Source organism: Bos grunniens, chromosome 13, assembly GCF_055505025.1.
Source record: "Bos grunniens cultivar Pamir isolate PY7600 chromosome 13, Bosgru_T2T1.0, whole genome shotgun sequence".
In the NCBI taxonomy this organism is placed as follows: Eukaryota; Metazoa; Chordata; class Mammalia; order Artiodactyla; family Bovidae; genus Bos; species Bos grunniens.
The window spans coordinates 77610002-77630095 of NC_141177.1; the positions used below are offsets into that span (position 1 = coordinate 77610002).

The 20094-nt window shown below is 45.6% G+C and overlaps 1 protein-coding gene across 2 annotated transcripts in view; it reads right to left on the minus strand.

Moving 5' to 3' along the window:
- Positions 1-20094, minus strand: part of SPTLC3 (serine palmitoyltransferase long chain base subunit 3) — a 156746-nt gene that overhangs the window by 11819 nt on the left and 124833 nt on the right. Inside the window, exon 10 of one of the 2 annotated variants that reach the window (XM_086335035.1) lies at positions 1548-1683. In XM_086335035.1, the coding sequence (XP_086191161.1) occupies positions 1548-1683 (136 nt within the window). Of the gene's footprint in view, positions 1-1547; positions 1684-17233; positions 18054-20094 lie in introns of those variants that run through there. The other variant, XM_086335036.1, reaches the window with a different exon arrangement.

Consider the following 20094-nt stretch of genomic DNA (forward strand, 5'->3'; position numbering starts at 1 on the left):
ATAAAGCAGGAGAAGAACTCTCTTTCATTCTGTCACCATGCACTTAAGTGCATTTGTTTTGTTTGTCGTGGGCTCTTCTCATTAGATGGACTCAACTTCCCATCCTGTTGAGGTTCTAATTCCAGCTTCCATCATCAAATATCAAGCATACTCCCTAACACCACCCTCCAGTATTGTGTACTTGACGCATTCCAAAATAAAGCAAGCTTACTTCTGGTGTTTTCATTTGAGCAAATCATAAGGTATTAGATAAGCATGGGCTAAGCGTGGAGTCGGAACACGCCACTTCCCTGGCCACTCTGAGTAAATGTGGACTTTTTCCGTGCCATCCAAGACCAGATGCTAGAGGGCTTTGGGATATCTGCCGCTCGGAATCACCATTGTCCCCGCTCCCCGCCATCAGCACAGAGCAGTGTCCTGTGGCATTCCCGAAGCACCCTGTCTTCTGGGCCACCCCAAGCGCTGATTTCCTGACCCAGATCCACAAACAAAGGGCTCAGTGGTGGACAACGGTGGTGCACGAGGCCCTGGCGAAATGACGTGAGAGTGGACATCAAAGAAACCATCTTTTAGGAATGTTTAACGCAGTCCTAACCATCATGAGTTTTCAACAAATAGCTCCAGAGCTTCTTTTCTATACTACTTCTAATAGTCTGCCAATCAACCTAGACTGTCAGAGAATCAAATAGAAAGTTCCAACAATATGGTTGTGTTAAAGGAGTGTCAGGACCTCCAGAATCTGATGAACATCTGTTGATAATTACTTTCTCCCATGTGCTGGGTCAGACACACAAATATTTTATATTTAGAAAAGATTTTAATTAATTTCTTTTTAATCACAGAGTTCATTCATGTCTAGCAGATTGGAGAATGACTCCTGGAAAAACTCATTAACACCATATTGAGAAAAAGTCATTTTTTTTCTCTTTATGCATTTGTTACTAATGCTCAATTTCAGAGTCACAATCAGTGGAAAAGAGCCTGAAGTCGGCTTACAGGAGAGGTATTAAAATTTGGTGTTGGGAGCAAGAGCTTTGGAGCAAGAGCCTAAGTTTGGGTTGGCCTTTTGGTTTTCCTACACTTGATCTTGACTTTGGAAAGCTGTTTAACTGCTCTCAGCCTCAGTTTCCCCACACATGAGGCTGCCTTCTTTGGAGGATGGCTATGAGAGTTCAACGGGAGAGCACACAGAGCCTAGTCATGTTGTTTTTGAATGTTGGGAGAGGGGGTCTTTTGAGGTTCTCCCCAAGAAAGATCTTGGGGCAGGAGGAAGGGCAGGACCCTTGTTCATTTATAGCTGAGGCCTCAGGCAGCAAGTGGTTTCGCCCAATTCACAGAGCGTGGAAATGGTGGGCCGCAGCACCTGGCTCCCTTCCCACAAGACCTTGTGACTTTTGAGAAACTGGACAAGTGAGTTTTGAGCTTAGCATCTTGCGCAAGATGCAAAGCAGCATCTGCGCTGAAAGAGTCCCCTGGTGTCGGAGCGCCATCTCCATCAGATCCCCCTGGGGCTTAGGTGTTATGGTGGGGGTCTGCTGGATACTCACGCTACTTTCGCAGGCATGTAAAGGAGCAGGGGGACCACAGGAGACTCTTCGTTGCCATACACAATGAATCCCATTTTGCTTAGTCTCTGTCTGAAGTATCTTGTATTTTTTGCCAGTTGCTGTACTCTCTGCAGCCCTGGAAGGAAATAGGCATGAAATCCATCAGACTGTCTTGGCAAGTGCTGTTAAGTCTTTCTGCAGGCCTGCATTAAGGGCTGGAGGAGGGTCAGAGCAGGATGGGCAAAGATCTCCTGGTGGGCAGGGTGGGCACTGATGCCTGGGACCTGCCCTGTGCCTGGAAGACAGGGTCTGGGGGATGGTGCTGCTGGCCACTGCTGCCAACTACAGTCATGCTAGGCTTCAGGGCAGCAGGGGAGCAGGAAGTGTGTCTCGCCAGAACAAAGGAGGTGAACTACTATTTACTAGGTACCCACAGTGTGTGGAATCTGCTAAGTGCTATAGACACGTTAGTTCAGGGGAAGGGAATGTGACAGGAAACAGAACACCAACCAAGAAGGAGATTGTTGCAAATCTCAACTCTCCCTCTTCTTTTCTGTCATTACTCTTCACCCCTTCCCGCATCCTCATTCTCCAGGAAGATCCCTCCCCAGCTCTGCCAGTCCTCAGAAAGCAGACCATGAGGGAGAAAACACCTTGTTTGTTATACTTTCTTCAGAAAGCTGACCTATCCCCCAGGCTGGCAACAGCCCGTGGATGAAGGATACGCTTGGTTCATTTGGCTGCTGCCCCGGGAGCTGTGAGTGGGTCTCTCATGAGAGCTTTGCCAAAGAGATAATACATATGAATTAAACCAGTAAGACTGTCTTGCTAGTAGAGCATGACTATAAAAAATTTAGAGAGAATCAACAACTGGATGAAAAACAAAAAATGATGGAAATTGAGAGAAAAGTGTATTACTGGAATCTATGAGACAGAGGAAATCATTGGTCAGTAGAAACTAGGGTAGCCATGAAGTAGAGAAGTGGGCAGTGCAAGGTCATCAGGAGCAACGAGAGAAAAGAGATAGAAACAGTCTCCTGGGGGAGACAGGCATGAATCAAATAATCACAAATGAATGTAAAGTTGCAACTCTGACGAGGGTGGTAACGAATGCCGTGTGGTATTTGGGAGTCCACAGTGGAGAGCTTAGACCAAGTCCGAGGAAAGCAACGCGTGATGAGTGAACTGAGATCTGAAAGATAGACAAAGGTTACCAAAATAAAGAGGAGGGAATTCCTCACCCAGAAAACAGATGCAACGGTCCTATAGTTTGTAGAAAAAACAGAATGGTTGAGAACCAGCAAGAAGTGGTTGAGGGCAGGGCAAGATAGAAGGAACAAGTGAGTAGATTGTCTGAAAAACCAGAAGTACAGGGATTGGAGAATCCAGCATTGAGTGCTTGGGAAGAGGAGCTTAAAAGGGAAACAAAAGCAGGAGCAATCAGGGAGGGAAAAGAAGTCAGGAGAACTGGCATTCACTGGCGTCATTAATATGGCGCTCATGGATAACTGTTGCTTTGAGGGTTCCTAGCTGGGACTTGGGTTTAAAGAAACAGTTAGTTACAGGTATAGTTTACCTTCATTCATACGGGCTTTTAGTTTCCTACCCACCTTCCTGAAACAATAAGCTCTCTCCCCTAAAATTTCAGATTTGCAACATGAATCCAGGAAAGGGACTTGGAGAGGTGTAGAACCATTTGCATAAATTTTGTTGCATAGACACAGCCTCTTTTGTGCTTTTAAAAAAAAAAAGAATTGTTTTGGAACATGCTGAAGTGTCTTCTGGTACAGAGAGGAAGCGATTTGAAGGACAGAACTAGAAGTGAAGAAGAAAAATATTTGTCATTACTTCAAAAAATTTTCTTCATCCATACATTGAAACTGTGCGTGCTTAGGAAGATGAGAACATAGGAGCAGGGGGTATTGTGGATCAGAAAAGAGGGGCTGGACTATGACTTGCTTAAAGAAGGTGATTCAGATACAAATGAACTTATTTACAAAACAGAAACAGACACAAAAAACAGACTTATGGTTACTAAAGGGGAAACATCGAGGGAATAAATCAAGAGCTTGGGATGAATGTACACATACGACTATACATAAGATGGATAACCAATGAGGATCTACTATATACTAATAGCACAGGGAACCACTCAATGTTCTGTGATGACCTATGAGAAGCGAATCTAAAAACAAATGTATACATCTACATGTATACCTGAATCAATTTGCTGTACACCTAAAACTAACACACCATTGCAAATCAACTATACGTCAATAGAATAAAAAAAAAAAAGGTGTTCCAAATGAAGGCACAGATATACATCCCAGTCTTCAAAATGTATTCCATATGGCTCGTCCCCTTGTGCGTTCAGCTCTTCTGTTGATGGTTAGCTGTACAATGAATAGATGAGTTCATTAGGCTGGGTCTGATACTTCCTAAATGATCCCCCTCTAGGACTAGAAGGATTTCCTGGTCTGGAAGTACCTGAATGACTTATATTGCTTTTCCCAATGGCATTATCTTTGCACTTGCCCATAATGACTCATCCATCATTGAGCTGCCCTGCTACTTAATCGGCCCCGTCTGTCCTCTCTGCCTTGATTAACCCATGTAACTGATCACCAGCTAATGTCATTACTTTCTGGCTTCTAGATCCTTTGGAGAGTTGACCAGATGGATCAGAATATTGATCACAGGGGCAGCTGACTCTTAAGAACTGGATGTTTTGTTCTTGCCGTCTTTTCCCTCTTTGAAGCATGCAGCATAGCATGGCAGGCAAGCCATTATGACACACTGTGGACACCGCTTTTTCTCACATAGGGCTACTATAGATGGCTTGACGTCTTTTGAGCTGGCCAAGATACAGCTCCTTTCAATTACTCTATTGCTCACTTCTGAAAATTGGAAACATTCTCCTAGTGTTGGAGGGCCTGGAGGCAGAGAGAGATTTGTACATATAAAATGCTACTCATCTACAGGATGCGGGGGATTTGATTAATTATGCTGTACTTTGAGCTTCTTGTTTGAAAAGCACTTTGTCAAAGTAGAAAGAATTTTTGCACTTGTCGTTTCATACAGGGGTCCTGGATGAAGACTGGGCATGGTAATGACCTTCCCTTTGCAACACATAAGGTCCCTAGTTAAATACTTTTTGATTCTCCTTCAGCCTATTACAGAGAAGACAGGGGAGGCCCCGCCCAGATAAATAAGTTAGGGGTGAGATCTCTTATGTAGAGTGCTGGAGAGCTTATGCAATTGTGTTATTTTGCTAGATTCTTGGTTCTCTGGAAAAGGAATAAGCCCTGGAGTTAAATGGACTAGGAAACTCCAAACTCCACGTGGACGACTTAAGGCTTTAAAACCTCAGTTTTACCTGGAAATAAATAAACTTATTTCACAGGAAGACTTGGAGCAATAAAGGGGTTAATGCAGGAACATGCTTAGTACTGTGTCTGGGAAACAGATATTTACAAGGTTAGTTACATTTTTCCATTAGCAGCAGTTCTCAGCAGCCTCAGTGGCACTTGGGAGCATCTAGAGAGCTTGGCAGAGCCCCATGCCCGGACTGTACCCCAGACCAATGAAATCGGCATCTCTGGGAATGAGACCAAGCATGAGTTTGGCTTTCACCAGGTGCAGCCAAGGAAACTCGGTGTCTCAGAAACTATGGCCATTAGCAGTTCAGCCCCAAGGCCACGGGTGGCTGTGTTTGGCTGTGTCTTGGCTGAGTCATGCTCCTTGGTGGGACATGGAAAGTAAAAAGACGGGCATATGTCCTTGCCTCTTGTTTGGCAAGATGACATCCCAGCAGTTATTGAACGCCTGGGGTCTCCAGCAGTACATTTGGGGGGTGACTTGCTCCCAAACAGTTATCAGCTCCAAAATGCTCACAGTTATCAACCCCACTGTCAACCTCGCCCCTCCCGTGAGGCTGGATAAGGTCAGGGATGGACCCAGCTGGGCAGATGACCTGTAGGGTGCCATTCGGCCCACTCGGGTTTCTAGCTCTGCCGACTTGAGGGATGGACTGGGTTTAACCTTCTCTCCAATGCTGTTAAAACAAAAACAGCTGGGGCCGGGGAAGGAAAACAAATAAAACCCTAAGCGTCCCACTACAAAGCCGTGCAGTCCCCTAATAAAAACAATCATCAGTGGAGTTTCCAAAAATATGCTTGGGACAACTCAATCTTCAGAGGGCCAGGAGGCACTGTGGACAGAGGACATGCCCAGAATGACCTGTCAGAAGCTAAAGAAGGAAAATTTCTTCTCTGTTGAACCATCGGCTGGCAAGAAAGAGAAAGGCATTTCCCTCTGTAAGGCTCTGGCGCATTTGCCAGCCAATACCAATGACACACTCTATTTTCTGCAGACTTTTCAAGCTCGCTGTCTAACAGAGGAAATGTGCATAGACCCAGATGCCGTGGCGGGGACTCATTTTACGCCCCAGGTTGAAAAGGGCACATACAGAGACACCCATGGCGCTCCCCCCCAGTGCAGAATGCAGACTGGGAGACCTCAAACCTGCTTCTTGGCAGCTGTGCTGGGAAAGGGTGGTGGGTAGAATCTTCCCTTAAAACCTGTCGCACAGTTTAAGAAGTTGATCTTTCTCAACAATCAAATTGATCCTCCAGGGTGCCCCAGCAGTGGCCTCAGAAGGTCTCCCCTGCCCCTCCGCTCCCACCCCAACCCTCCATGGCCTACCCCTCCCTTCCATTCATTTGTCTGATGCTCACACTAGGCTTCTCCTCCAGGCACAGGGAGGGGCAGGGGCGGCGGTGCTGGGGAGAGATCTTGGAGTAAAATTTCAACGTGGCAGCAGGAACCCAATGTCTGTTATTTTAAGCTCTGGACACCAGACAGGACATTTTGTTTCCAACACACTCTGGGGCAGGGAGATCTCAGGAAAGATCAAGAGGCTACAGAGCAGCAAGAATCATAAGAATCACATTAGCAGTGACAAGCTTCCCAGTGGGATGGCGAAAACAGGGTTTGGAGTGGTTTGCGGAAAGGAACACACGTTTTTATCAGGCGCTGAAGCGCTCCCTTTTGATGTCCAGATTCCAAGGTTACGGCGTGTGTTATGCTCACACGCACATGTGCCAAGGACTGCCCAGGCCTCTCCATGCCCCCATTAATACACGCAGGAGTGGCATTAATACACGCAGGAGTGGGACTGGGCAGGCTGGACGCTTTCGTTTCCGTGCCTCTACCAAGCCACTCACGGCTCAAAGACACCGTCTGGGGCTTAATCCACAAGGAGAGGTAAGAATGAGCATCCCTCGTGCAGCTACTATGAGCCAGGCTCTGTGCTTTTGGGTCCCCTTCACAGACGAGGAGACTGAGGCTGGGAGATGGCTTTTGCATTACCCGGTGGACCCGGACATTGGTGGCGCCATCGAGTTTATCAGAGTCTGCTCTTTGAAGAAGCTGTTAAACTTATTCCCGATGAGGTATGAGTCCCAAGATTCATGGGTTCATGCATTTCACAAATGAAAAGCCTTCACTGTGTATCAGAGAAGGGCCAGCTGCTAATAAGGAGGAGAAGATAAAAAATTCTAGGGCTGTACAATAATCTACCAGTTAGGCAAGAAATAATCTACCAGTTAGTGCTTCCGAGGTGTTGCTAGTGGTAAAGAACCCACCTGTCAATGCAGGAGACATAAAAGACACAGGTTTGATCCCTGGGTTGGGAAGACATCCTGGAGGAGGGCGTGGCAACCCACTCCAGTATTCTTGCCTGGAGAATCCCATGGACAGAGGAGCCTGGAGGGCTACAGTCCACGGAGTCACAAACAGTTAGACATGACTGCAGCAACTTAGGATGTGCACATAGTCTACCAGTAGACTGGGCAGATATCAGATAATAGACACGGGAGAAGGGCTGTAAGACAGATAGAGGCAGTCAGCAGGCCTGTCACACAGCAGTGCTTCTTGAATCCTTACAGAATACGTGATATGATTTAATTTTAATTTGCATTTAAATAGAGAGCAGTTCCTTAGAAAGTTACTAATGATGGGGAATGAGGGTAACTTGGGAGGCTGGAGTCTTCTGGGAACCTTGTGAATTGGTGATTCTTAAATAGGGGAGCACACCAGAGTCTTCAGGGAATTTTTTGTTTTCTAGGATACTCAGGGGTAAGTCCCCATCTGCAGAGATCCTGCTCCAGCAGGACTGGTGTGGACCTTCTTGAAAGCCTTCCCCTGGGTGACTGTGGTGTGTACCCTAGTTCAAAACCAGCCCTTGTAGTCATGAATTATTGTGGCTGTTGATTCTATGAAGGTAATAAGGGTGATTCTAATTGAAGACCCTGGAGAGCAATTTTGTCTCCGAGTATTTTTGCGTTTTTCTGCTCCATCTACAGATCTGTATGTCAGCTTCCATCCACCCTTTTCTCTTTGCCATGAAGATGAGCAAGTCACTCGTGTCTGAGCATGAATTTACTGCTCTGTTAAGTGGGGATGGTAACGATCTGTCTCCTGGGACTTTGGGGAGACTGCTACTTACTGCTTTTCAGTGCGGTGGCTGCTGTGTGGTGGGATTAAAAGACAAACGTGTCTACTGTTTTTAAGGAGCTTATAGATGACGAAAATTAATATAATAATCACAAACGGTGGAAAATTGAATGCCCTGTGGAAGAAATGCTCTGGGAGTTTGGAGCAAAGACCCCGGAGGTGGCCAGAACACACCTTTTGCACCAGAGGGGGCTCGGTAGCCCGCTTGCCCAGAACATTTGGTTCACCGTCAGGAGAAAGGTCAGGGGAATAAGACCCAGAGGGCTATAGTTGCCAGCCTAGGAGCTGGTGGGCACTAGAGAGTCCAGGCAGCATCACAAACGGGGTACGCCATGTTCTGAGGGGGTTTCGGGAGAGGAGATTGCAGTGTGTAAGGGAAGGCTGGAGGTGGCACAGGAGGAGGCCAGGGTGGCAGCACAAATGGGTGAGAGAGGGGCTGCAGCGACGGCTGTGGCCAAGGAGAGATTGTGGCTGAGAATCAGCTTCTTGGAGTTCCTTGAAAGGGCTCCAAGAGACGGTGCACATGGAAGAAGCCCCTCGGCAGCCCCTTTGAGGCAGGGTATACAGTATTCAAACTCTCCGGTTCTCAAAGTGTTTGCCGGGCAGGTTGTACTGAGGAAGCCTAGCGGGTGGGGGGAAAAGGTGAGGTGGAGGCTCAGCAGCTGGGAGAACAGAGCCCCCACCTCCAACGTGCTTCCACGCCAACAGAGTTGAGGACTGGGAGCCTGATTTTCCTGGGTTCAAAATCCGCTCTGCCACCTTGAGCAAGGCATCTCATCTTTCTGCAACTAAGGTTCTTCACCAGTAAAATGTGAATAATGACAATGACAATAACAGTAGTAAGCATGTCCATTTCGTACCGTTACAAGGATTTTATTTTAAGCACTTTGGAGAGTGTCTGGTACCCAACTGGTCCTATAAGAGTGTTGTAAAGTTATACAACGATTTTATAACATGGGCTTCCATGTGCATTTCATCTGAAAAAAAATTCTATGGTTCAAAAAGATTAAAAACCGTTCATTTTCAGTCATCATCAAGCACTGAACTGACTTGCTTGGATTTGCCCTCTGAAGCTGTGGCCAGCAGAAGTGACCTGTGCTATCCACAGCCATTCTGGTTGTTCCTGTAACCTCAGTTTTTTGTTTGCTTCTTTTTCGTTTTGGTGCCTAGGACATGTGTTTTTATATGTTCTTATCTTCCAGAACTAAGTATTCACTAGACTAATATTCATTCGGAGTATTCAAGATGAAGCTTATAACTACTGGAAATCTTCACATAAAGTCCTATTTTACAAAGGCAAAATGAATTTTAGGGGCATTAACCAATACCTAAGACCTAATCAGGTTAGCTCTGAGAAAGGCCTGGGCTCTCCCTGAAGAAAGAGACTCAAAGAGGGAGGGAGGGGTCTTAACAGGGACATTCTCCACTGCTGACTCTGAAAATGGAGGGCATCACATGGTAAGAAATTCAAGTCTCCAGCAGTTGAGGTGGGGTCCCAGCTGACACACAAACCGGAATCTCAGTCTGGCAACCCTCAGAAACTGGGTTCTGCCACACCTATGTGAGCTTGGAAGAGAAGGGTGAGCTCCAGAGAAAGCTGCTGACACCCTGATTTCTGCCTTGCCAGAGTCTGCCCAGACTCCCGACCCCAGGAGACTGTGAGATTATAAATGGGTGTTGTTTGAAACCTCTGAAGTTTGAGACTTCTCTGGCAGTTCAGTGGTTAAGACTCTGTACTCCCAGTGCAGGGGGCAAAGCTTCAATCCCTGGTTGGGGAAATAAGATCTCACATGCTGTGCAGCCCGGCCAAAAGATAAAAACAGGAAGCCCTGAAACTTGTGGTCATCTATTATGCAGAAATAGAGAACTAATACATTCTCTCTAGCCCAGAGCACAGCCACAAATCCACCTGCTTAATCCTCCCCAGCTGTGGCTGGTGGGGTAACTGGTTTTCTCCCCAACTTCTCCAGACAAGAGTGGGGCTAGGGTACGGCCCCCAGTGTATTGGCGATTTTTGGTGTTCAGTTGAAAATGAACCTGTGACAGGAAAAACAAAGATCAATGTGTAACAGCAACTCCCCTTCACCCTCAAAGATCCTACAGCTGGAATCACGTTCTTCTCCAGTTGGACTGAACCGACAGAATTCCATGTGTGTTACATCACAACGCCCCATCTCCCCATCCACACAAGAGGAAACAAAAGTGAAGAGGAAACTTCTGCAGGACTCCTGGTGTAAAAGGATATCTTGTTTGTAGGATGGGAGGAAGGAAGTGGCTACACTATCCTTTTGCCCCAGTGCCATGGAAAAGACAAACAGATTCTCTTTACACTCGTGCCGTGGAAATCGTTTACGGCCTCAAAGCAAGTGCAGAATTTACTGGTCTGCCATAAACTTCTACTCTTGGCTAACTCAAGGGGAAGGAAATGAAGGGACAGAACATTATGGACCAGTTTTTGAGCCATTTCTGCAGAAGCAGACAAACTTCCCCTCCTAGGTAGGGTTCCCCAGGTTGGCTAATTCTGCTTATTGGATGCCCTCCCCACCCGACTGTGGTCCTGAAAACATGTGAGCAGCCATAGGGCAGAGAGGCAATGACTGGCACTTTGCTTGCTAACTCCAACCTTAGGTCGCTCCCCGCCCCCCAGGCCAGGTAGAACTTTCTGACCCCCCAGCACAGGTGATTAATCATGGACAGAGGCAGCCTCTCAGTTGAGAGCCAGCCGAGCGTAGCACCTGCCATCTGTTCTGCATTAACTGTTGCTGAAAGGCCAGTGGCCTGTAACCGTTTAGAAAGCACAGCCCTCTGCGCCTTCTGCCTCTTTCTCTGCATTTCTCTGTGTCTCCAGCTGGCAACCAAGGGCCAAACAGATTTAGGAAGCAGCGGCAGGGGTCTTCCCTGAGCAAGGCCATGGGTCTCAGATGCCAGGGGCTCCAGACGGCCCGTTTCAGGTGGGATTCTCTGTGGACTTCTCTGCACTCACGGAGGGACTGCAGAGGGACAGAACTAACAATGTGTTGGGGTTTCAGGGGTAAAAAGAACTTGGAGGAAGTGCATTTGTATTCGCTAAACTCCCTGCCAAGGTAGGTGCTGAGAAGACCTTTACAAACTCCGCCTCTAATTATCATGGCTTCATCTGCCTGATCACAGTCCTGTCTGGTTGTCCCTCTTTATTCCTCATAGAGCTTCTGGGTGAAGAGTAAGTTAGCAAGAATGGCCACAGGATAAGCTTGATGGTTTGGATGGAAAGGCGTGGTTTGCAGCCCTCCAAACAGCTTGCCCTGTGGAGAAGCAATATCTTAGAAGTTTGTGAATGAGTCTCATGTCAAATGCAAACAGCAGGAAAGCAAGAAAACTCCACTCTGGAGAGTGAATTGCTGTCACCCAGTATACTCCTTTCTTTCCGCCTTCAAAGTCCTAAATCTTCCCAGTTAGTATTCCCTTTTTTTACACCTATCAAACTCAAGTGTAAAAATATGTGTGCCCTGTTCCAGGGACCAGAGCAAAGGTCCAAGGTCACAGCTGGAAGGCTCGGGGGCCACTTTCTCCAAGTCCATGTCGGGTTAGGAGTGGGGTCAGTATCTCACCTGCCAATCTCATGATAAAATTTCACAAATGAGCAGGATGAATGAAATAATCCAGACAAAATATTTTAAAAATGAGGCATAGCTGGATTTTCCAGTGCAAATGCGTTATAGTTTAAGTCTCACTCTTTTAAGTTTCCTCTCTGGAGGATAAAGAAAAGAAAAATGATTGAGGTTCATAAATGAAGTTATTTGAAAGATCTTGCCATTTTATTCAACCCCTGTTAAGAATTGAATAAAAAAATAGAAATTTAAGCCTCTGGAAAATTTTTAAATAAAATCCCAGGTATGGTAGAGAATGATTTATGTGGACTGAATTCGCCCATGTGTACAAAACAGAAGCACGCAGTTTTTGATGCTTCCCAAAATAGATGGATGCTTAAAGCAATGTTGCATAGAATTGTATTTTCATATACATTCCATCTTTATATAAAGTTGCTAGTTTTATCTTCCTGCCTGGGTTTAGAATTTAGTTTTACCTTGATTGGTTTGTACCTGCTGGGTGCTGATATGATGAACATCAGAAGTTTGATACTTTTTTAGCCTCTTTGCCTCCTTTTAGTCCGTGTCCCCAGATAACCAAAGTGCGGCTGAATAAGAGAGTTGGGATGTCTCAAAATAAACCCACCCAATTCAGATAATTAACCCAAAGGCCCATGGTTTAAAATTGCATGTTTTAAATGGCAATATAAGTTTCTGATAAAGATGCAATTTATAATTTTCTGTCTCATCACATCCTCCCTTCCCCCAAAATGTCCTGAATTTCTGAGAGTGTGTTACCACTTCCAAAATATACATTCTCCCCTGTTCTGGCTTGACTTCCAGAGCTGTTCCAATTTCACGTCTTTTTAGTTTCTTCTGGGAAGCATTATGCCCAGGGTCCACTTTCTGCCTCCAAAAAGTACACAGCATTGGGGAATTTAGCACCATCATAATGATAACGATCTCAGTACCTGCCATGGCCTGGAATCAGGTTCTGTGAAAAAGAAGCCGAAGTGTTTCTCGTAAAAGCCAGACTAGAAGCCCTGAGCGTCCCTATAAAGGAACAGACTCATCTTCAGTCTTTTGGACCTTGTTTTGTTTTGTTTTTTTCTTTAGCTACTTTTATTCCATTCCAGGTCAAGAGTTTATTTACTAAGTCAATAGAGAAAGATTGGGAAACTCTTTAAAATATACAATGTCTTCCCACAATATACATCCGTCAGAAAGGCAGGGGAAAGAATGTCCTGGACTGAGGTTAAGTACTGCGGCAAAGACGGGCTGGCTATTCAACGAACCCTTTCCTTCTCCAAGGCAGATGGCTAATTTCATTTCCCAGGATCCTTTGTGGTTAGGCAAGGTCACACGACCCAGTTCTACCAAGAGGATGTGGGCAGAAATGAAACATGCCTTTTCAGTCATGGCCCCTGAAAACGTCCCACACACAGGTCATCTTAGCTCCTTGCCCCAACCTTTTAAACCATAGATTGAAGCGGGAGGAGCCACCAGATGGAAGGAGGCTGGGTTAACATCCCTTTTGGACTTTATGTGAACAACAAATAAATGTCTATTGTGTTATGTGTTGGACTTCATTATCACAACAAGTTAAACTTAACCAAAATTGATCTTGTAAGGAAAGACACCATGAAAAATTTTCAAGGATTCAAAATCCTAACGACCATTTGCTTTCCGTTGGCTAAATGGAAACAAGGGAAACTCTAATTTTTCTGTGGGAAATTTAGTTCCTCAATCTCTCATTACTAGTTTCCAGGGAATGTCATGAAAACATGAAATTTCTTGATTGAAAAGGATCCTAAGTGCAAATCACCATTAAGATGGGGAAGAGGAGGGCAGAGGTCCCTCAGCATACTCAGTGGAAAAATGCCATACAGGAAAAAACCCTCTTACCTGTATTTTGGAAATACACTTCAGCTCGGACAGAGGATTAAGTGGTGCCAGTCTTTGCTGATTACTGTGTGAGTCAAATGCACAGTTGAGCTTTGGATGGTGTCTCCAGAGGAGACCTTAAGTGAGGGATTCAGCTACTACTTGGATAATTAAAGGAAAAACTCCATTTTTGCTTCTGTGATTTGGTAGCAATAACTTGAATTATCCTGCTTACTCATCTCTATATTAGATGGTGTCCAGAACAAGCCTTAGCATATGTAATCATGTAAAACTATTCATTTATCAAAAGAATAGAAAAGGAACTATACATTTTGGCTTATGCATGTATCTACCAAGGAAGTGATCATAAATCCAGTATTTGAACCAAAATAATTCTATAAGTAACCTTTATAGAAATGATACTATAATTATTTATAGAGAGTGAATAGAATTCAGGGAATCTGCTTAGCCTTAAATTTGGTCATTCAGTTTCCATTCATTCATATACTTAATGCTTGCATGCGTGCTCAGTCACTCAATTGCATCCAACTGTTTGCAACCCTATGGACTGTAGCCCACCAGGTTCCTCTGTCCATGGGACTCTCCAGGCAAGAATACTGGCATGGGTAGCCATTCCCTTCTCCAGGGATCTTCCTGACCCAGGGATCAAACTTGTGTCTCCTGAATTGCAGGTGGATTCTTTACCGTCTGAGCCACCAGGAAAGCCCATTTGATGCTTAAGGCACAATTATTAATAACTAACTAATCACTACATATTTGGAGGACTGGACTAAGGTGTGTGTGACTAACATAAGAGGCAAGGATTGCATGAGACAGAGGAGGAAAGGATTGTTTCCTGTCTGTGGCATCAAGACAGGGCTTAGAAGCCTGAACAAAGGTTCAGAAGGTGAAGAGTGGGTATAGTGGATGTGTGGGGAGAGATGAGAGTCTTCTAGACAAAGGAAACATCACAAGCATGCAGAAGGGTGGTACCAAAGCCTTGTGCATAGTTATAGGATATGGCCAAAGCTTACACTGAATGAGGGGGTGGGGCATCACTCATCCAGCCAACATATATCGCCTGAGGCTGAGACAGTATCACTGCCCTCATGGCACTTGTACTCTCCTGGGGGAGACAGACAATCACCAAAGAAACAAGAACATAATGCTAAGTGGTGATGGACCCTACGGAGGAAAATGGTATGGAATGAAGGAGTAGATAGTCACCCACAAGGGAGGGGGTGGTACTTTAGAAAGGATAGTTATGGAAGGTCTGGGGTTGCTGGCACAAGTTAGAAGGGTCACTCCAGCATCAACACCCCCCTATTCCAAGCTGTGCTGAGTCCAGGTTTCATCCAGTCCCCAGGTTTCAGTCTGAAGTTCTGAGAGAGAGCTGGAGTAGCAGAAAACACAAGGGCATCTGTGTCTGGTTTTGGGAGCAAGGAAGGTCTGGGTGGTGGCCCAGGGGTCAACAATGAGGAAAGTGGAAGTTGCTGGAAAGCAGAAAGGACCACCATTGTTTTCTTTGATTTTGACGCATCTGTGTTTTTAAACCTGATCTGGACTTCATCCACTAACATCATCCACCAAAATCATCCGCTTTCCCTTTTCCATTGTTGTTCCTTTTTGAACAGAAACCACAGTCCTCTTTAACCCTTTGGATATTCTCAGGGAATAGAATCAGAGATTTTGCAGGGAAGGGGCAGAACACTCAGTTTTGAGAATAGTCACCATAAACCAGTGATGCTATAATCTAATCAAAATTTGGATTTAAAAGACATCACCTCCCTGCTTCAGGGAGAGGCCAGTATGCAGAGGGAAAAAGAAGAGCAATCACATTAGCTGAATCTTCATTCCTTAATCTTGCCAAAGACAGCAGAGGGACGTGCAAACAGAAACCTGGGGCTGAGGTAACAGCTTCTTCACAGATAGAATGTTTTGAATACCTTTCAAGTCATGCAAGAAATAAAAAGAATCTCAGAAAATCAGTGTGAGGAGGCCCTCTGTTGGGGAGCATGTCTATCTAACACTTCCTCCTCAGATCTTGGGCTCATCACGATTTTTATTTTCTAAAGAGCCAAGGAAGCTCTGCTTGAGGAAGAATGCCTGTATCGGCACAATGACAGGGGTACTTAGATCTAATTTGGGGGGTCAGTTACCCCATCCCTCTCTTACTGACCTTCCTGCTAATGTTTACCAAAGCCTGGGTCTCACACTGAAATATTGAAAGTGGAGAATTGAGGTAAATATCTGGATAATATCTAAGTTTGATTTGTAAGACGATTGAAGAGGGAAGCTGGTAATACTATTTGTCCTATCTTTTTTGCAGCAATAATCCCAGAATATTATACTGAGAAAACATATTAAATTATGAAGGTAAGACAGCTTATTGTGTTTCATCCTGTCAAATCCTGTATTTACATCAAGGAAAAACACAATTCATTATTCCATCCTGCCACCCACCCTGCCACCCAGAAGGTCCTATTTAAGGGCAAGACAAGTGTGATTTTGAAGAAAACTAGAAGATTCTATTTTTAGAAGAATCTTCTATTTTCCTTTATTGTTTAAGCACAGGAGATTTTATTAGCAACAATGAAAATGTATTCTACCAAAGTTGGATAGTATATATTAGAAATTGGAACTCTATTTATTTTCACTTATATGTAAATTTCCACTACTCTCTCCTTTCTAGGGAAACCTTATCAGACACTCAATCATAAACACATCAAATATTGCCATGTATATGATAGCAAAGGGACTTCTCTGTTGGCTCAGATGGTAAAGAATCTGCCTACAATGCAGGAGACACAGGTTTGGGAAGATCCCCTGGAGGAGGGCATGGCAACCCACTCCAGTATCCTTGCCTGGAGAATTCCATGGACAGAGGAGCCTGGCAGGCTACAGTCCATGGGGTCGCAAAGAGTCAGACGTGACTGAGTGACTAACAATTTCACTTTTTTACGATAGCAAAAGTGGCTTTGTGATTCACAGAGTTGGTGAATTCCATCAGCCTAGCACTGAAGTAACAGCAGGAAAAGTTGATGAAATCACAGAGATCCTTTTTTCAGCAGCCATGCTGGTGAGACAAGGATGTGTTAGCCAATGGAGCAATCCATTGTGTGTCCTGAGGTGGAGAGGTTTCTTCCATCCCTTTTTCAGGTGACTGATGTGAGTTCAAGTTTGAGAAGCATGTTTCTACACAACAGAACGGAACAGGGGGGCAAGCATGGGCAGAGGGAAACATAAAGAGAGCAGAGGCTGGAATTCCGGCAAATGTAGCTGGGGAAGAGCACCCAGCAGTAAAGGAGAGGAAGGACAGACAAAGAAAGAAGAACCAGAAAGAAGAGCGTCTTCCACAACTAAGGGAAGACTGTCCTCAGGAAGGGAGGGTGAGGTGGAGATGTCCGTCCAGTTTGGCTGGGGGAGCAGCGGCAGGGTAGGCGGGCGGTGGTGCCCTCTGAGGGACAGAGTCCAGGGAAATGGCCAGAGGACGAAGGCTGATAGCTGTGCGGGGAGGAGAACGGGAGCTGGCACATGGGCCATTCTTTCCGGAAGATTTGCAGCAATGGAAGGGATGCGACTCAATGGCTGTAGGAACAAAAGGAGGGGTGAGGGGAGGTTTTTACGGGGGAGGAAATGATCAAGTTCATAGTTGAGGAAAGGGGCCAATGCTGTTTACAAGGTGAGAAGGAAGAGAATCAAGCACAGAGGTGTGGAGGAGATAAGGGTCTTTTATTTACTGAGCTGAAAGGGAAAGAGCGAAGGATTCAACAAATATTTGTTGAGAACTTGTCACTGCCAGGCACTGTTCTCAGTGTAAAGACTAAGATGAAACACTTGTTCTCCTGGAGTTTACATTCTAGAGAGGGAAACCAGAAAACAGGCAGATCTGTGGATTATTTGCCCGGTGCTCATGAGCGCTGTGATGACTGAAGCAAGGTGAGGAGGATTAGAGGGATGGGCGGTGGGTGTGCAGTTCAGCACCCAGCGGCTCCTCTCATGAGGCTGATTCCAAGCGGAGATGGGCGGAAAGTGAGGGAGCGGGCCACGTCGGTGTTGGCTGAACATGCTGTTCCAGGAAGACCAGCATATGCGAAGACCCTCCTCTGTAGTAGCTGTTCCCTGGGTTCCGGGAAAAGCGAGGACACTACCTGCTCTGAGCAGACCGAGCAAGGGAGCGAGCGGTGGGAAATGTGGAAGATCGCATCAGGAGAAGAAGCCTTGAAGGCCACAGTCTGGACTTTTATACTAAGATGGAAAACAGTGGGAAACTCTGAGTGGAGCAGTGATCCAGTCTGAGTGAGTTTTTAAAAAAAGGTAATCGTGCTTCTGTGTGGAGAATGTCACAAGGCAACAAGCGTGGGGAGTGGGGACTCACTTCAGTGACCCAGGTGAGAGCTGATGGAGGGAGTGGTGGGGCGCGAGAGAAGACCCGCATCTGGCTTTACGTCAAAGGAACTGCTGCTGGATTTGCTGCTGGAGCAGGTGTAAGGCCTGAGAGATGGGGAGATTCCAGGGTGCATAAACACTGTTGGAAAAACTAGAGAAGGAAGAGGAGAAAGGAATCGTTTGCCTTTATCGGGTGCTTACTACGCATCAAGCATCATGCCGCATTCACTATTCTGTATTACATCACTTAATCCTTTTACAACCTCAGTTTATAATGAAGGAACTGAGGCTGAGAGAGGGCAGGCAACTGGCCATTTCATGGAGCAAGTGGCGGGTCGGGGACCGGGCCTCACACAGTTTGGCCGCAAAGCACACCCCCTAAACCCTCCACGTGATACAACTTCTGTTTCCTCTGAGAAGTGAAAGGTTACCCAGAGTTGGGGGGACAGAGAACCCCAATTAGGGGTTCAAAAAGAATGTTGACTGATTAATTGAAAAATATGCATCAAAAATTTAAATAAATAGTAAGATGACAATTGTAGACAATGCTTCCTTCAGGGGAGTGGTTGGTGCAGCTTGGGGCTCACCCTCCTGTGGCTCTCTGGGCCATAAAGAAAACGACAGAGCTGCCATCTTTCTGGACCGCTACCAAAGCAGTGTCCATCTCTGGGCAATCCCCATCGCTGAGTGACCCCTTCTGCAGTTGCCACAACTGGCGTGGGACTGCCCCCCAGCTCCCAGTCCTATGAGACAAACATTCCCTCCATCTTGTTCAGCATAAACACTGACCTGAAACTGAGTGGGCCTGCAAGGTGAAAGTTGAATCATGGAATGTTTATTAAGCCAAGCAGTGGGCTGGATACTCAGAGGAACATCAGATTAATGTAAGACACAGATTTTGCCCTTGAGGGGCTCACAGTGTTGGTGTTTGGCTGGTGGACCACTCAATGTCCGGTAGGACGGAGAAACCAAATCTCCACTTTGGGTTCATTGTGCTGTACAGGGCGATGGGCCAGGGGATGAAAAGGGCCTCGGTGCTGGGGAAAGGATTGGGCAGCTTGCAGACCTTCAGCTCGTGTGTATTAGCTCCGCGAGGAGCCTGGCTGCAGTCAAGGTGGCTATTTGTGCATAAACATTGTCATTTCACTGGGACTACTATTTCATCTTTGAACCTTGGCTTCAAAGGAACACTGACCTTATTCCTGCAGCCTGCCTTTCTTTGAAGCGTATGGCTTTGCCTTGCAGATTAAAGTGAAGACATTCATCAAGGAACAGATCTGGCCAACCGCTCCCCAAACTCAACCCGAAAACAAAGCCTTGAAAGGCTCCTATCAGAGCAGGAGGGGAGAAGGCTGAAGATGAAGGCTCAGAGCAGGGCAGTTTCTCAGACCCTGTAAGGCAGCTCGGGCTTGATGTAGTGCAGTCCTTTGAGCTTTGGGCAACTTTACCCTGGGAGTTGGTCTATCTCTGCAGAAAGGGGTGAGTTAATGCAATGCTCCCAACCAGTCTTGTTTATCTTATTTAAAGCAGGCACTGTTGTCAATGAGGCCAGGGTGATCATTCACTGGGTGCCTTTGAATTCTTCAAAAGCCATGTCAGGCTGAACCGTCTGCAACTTGGCTGATGATTCTATCAATTTTCTTTTCTATCGCTTTCTTTTGTTCATTTCTTTGAAAAGAAACTGTTCAATCTTTCTCCCTGCTTCCCCTATCTAGACTCTGAGGACACAGACTGTACACATAGCTTTTTCTCTTATTTTTTTCTTTCTGTTCTCTCTGAAAATGGCAATAAGACTGAAGAGAGAGGTTAAAAATAATGACCAAGCAATTCTTTAATTAGAGGCTAAGAGAGAAAACTAAAGGAAATATCTCCCTCCTTGGAGGGAGAAAAACTGATGACAGATGGCTATCAAAGGGCTTACGATCATATCTTTGAATGTAACTTTTCTGGAGATCTTTTTGATCAAACAGAGTGAGTTCTGTTCGTGATGAAGTGGCAAAGCTGTCCAGAGGCAGAAAGGAAAAGACTGTCGAGTTGGGTATGTGTGAATCAACGGATGATGATAACATATACACTGCAGGCATCACAATATTGTAAAGTAATTAGCCTCCAAATAAAATAAATTAATTAATTAAAAAAGAAAACAAAAAATATATAACCTACAGGGCTTAAAAAGTCAGTGATCTTTATGA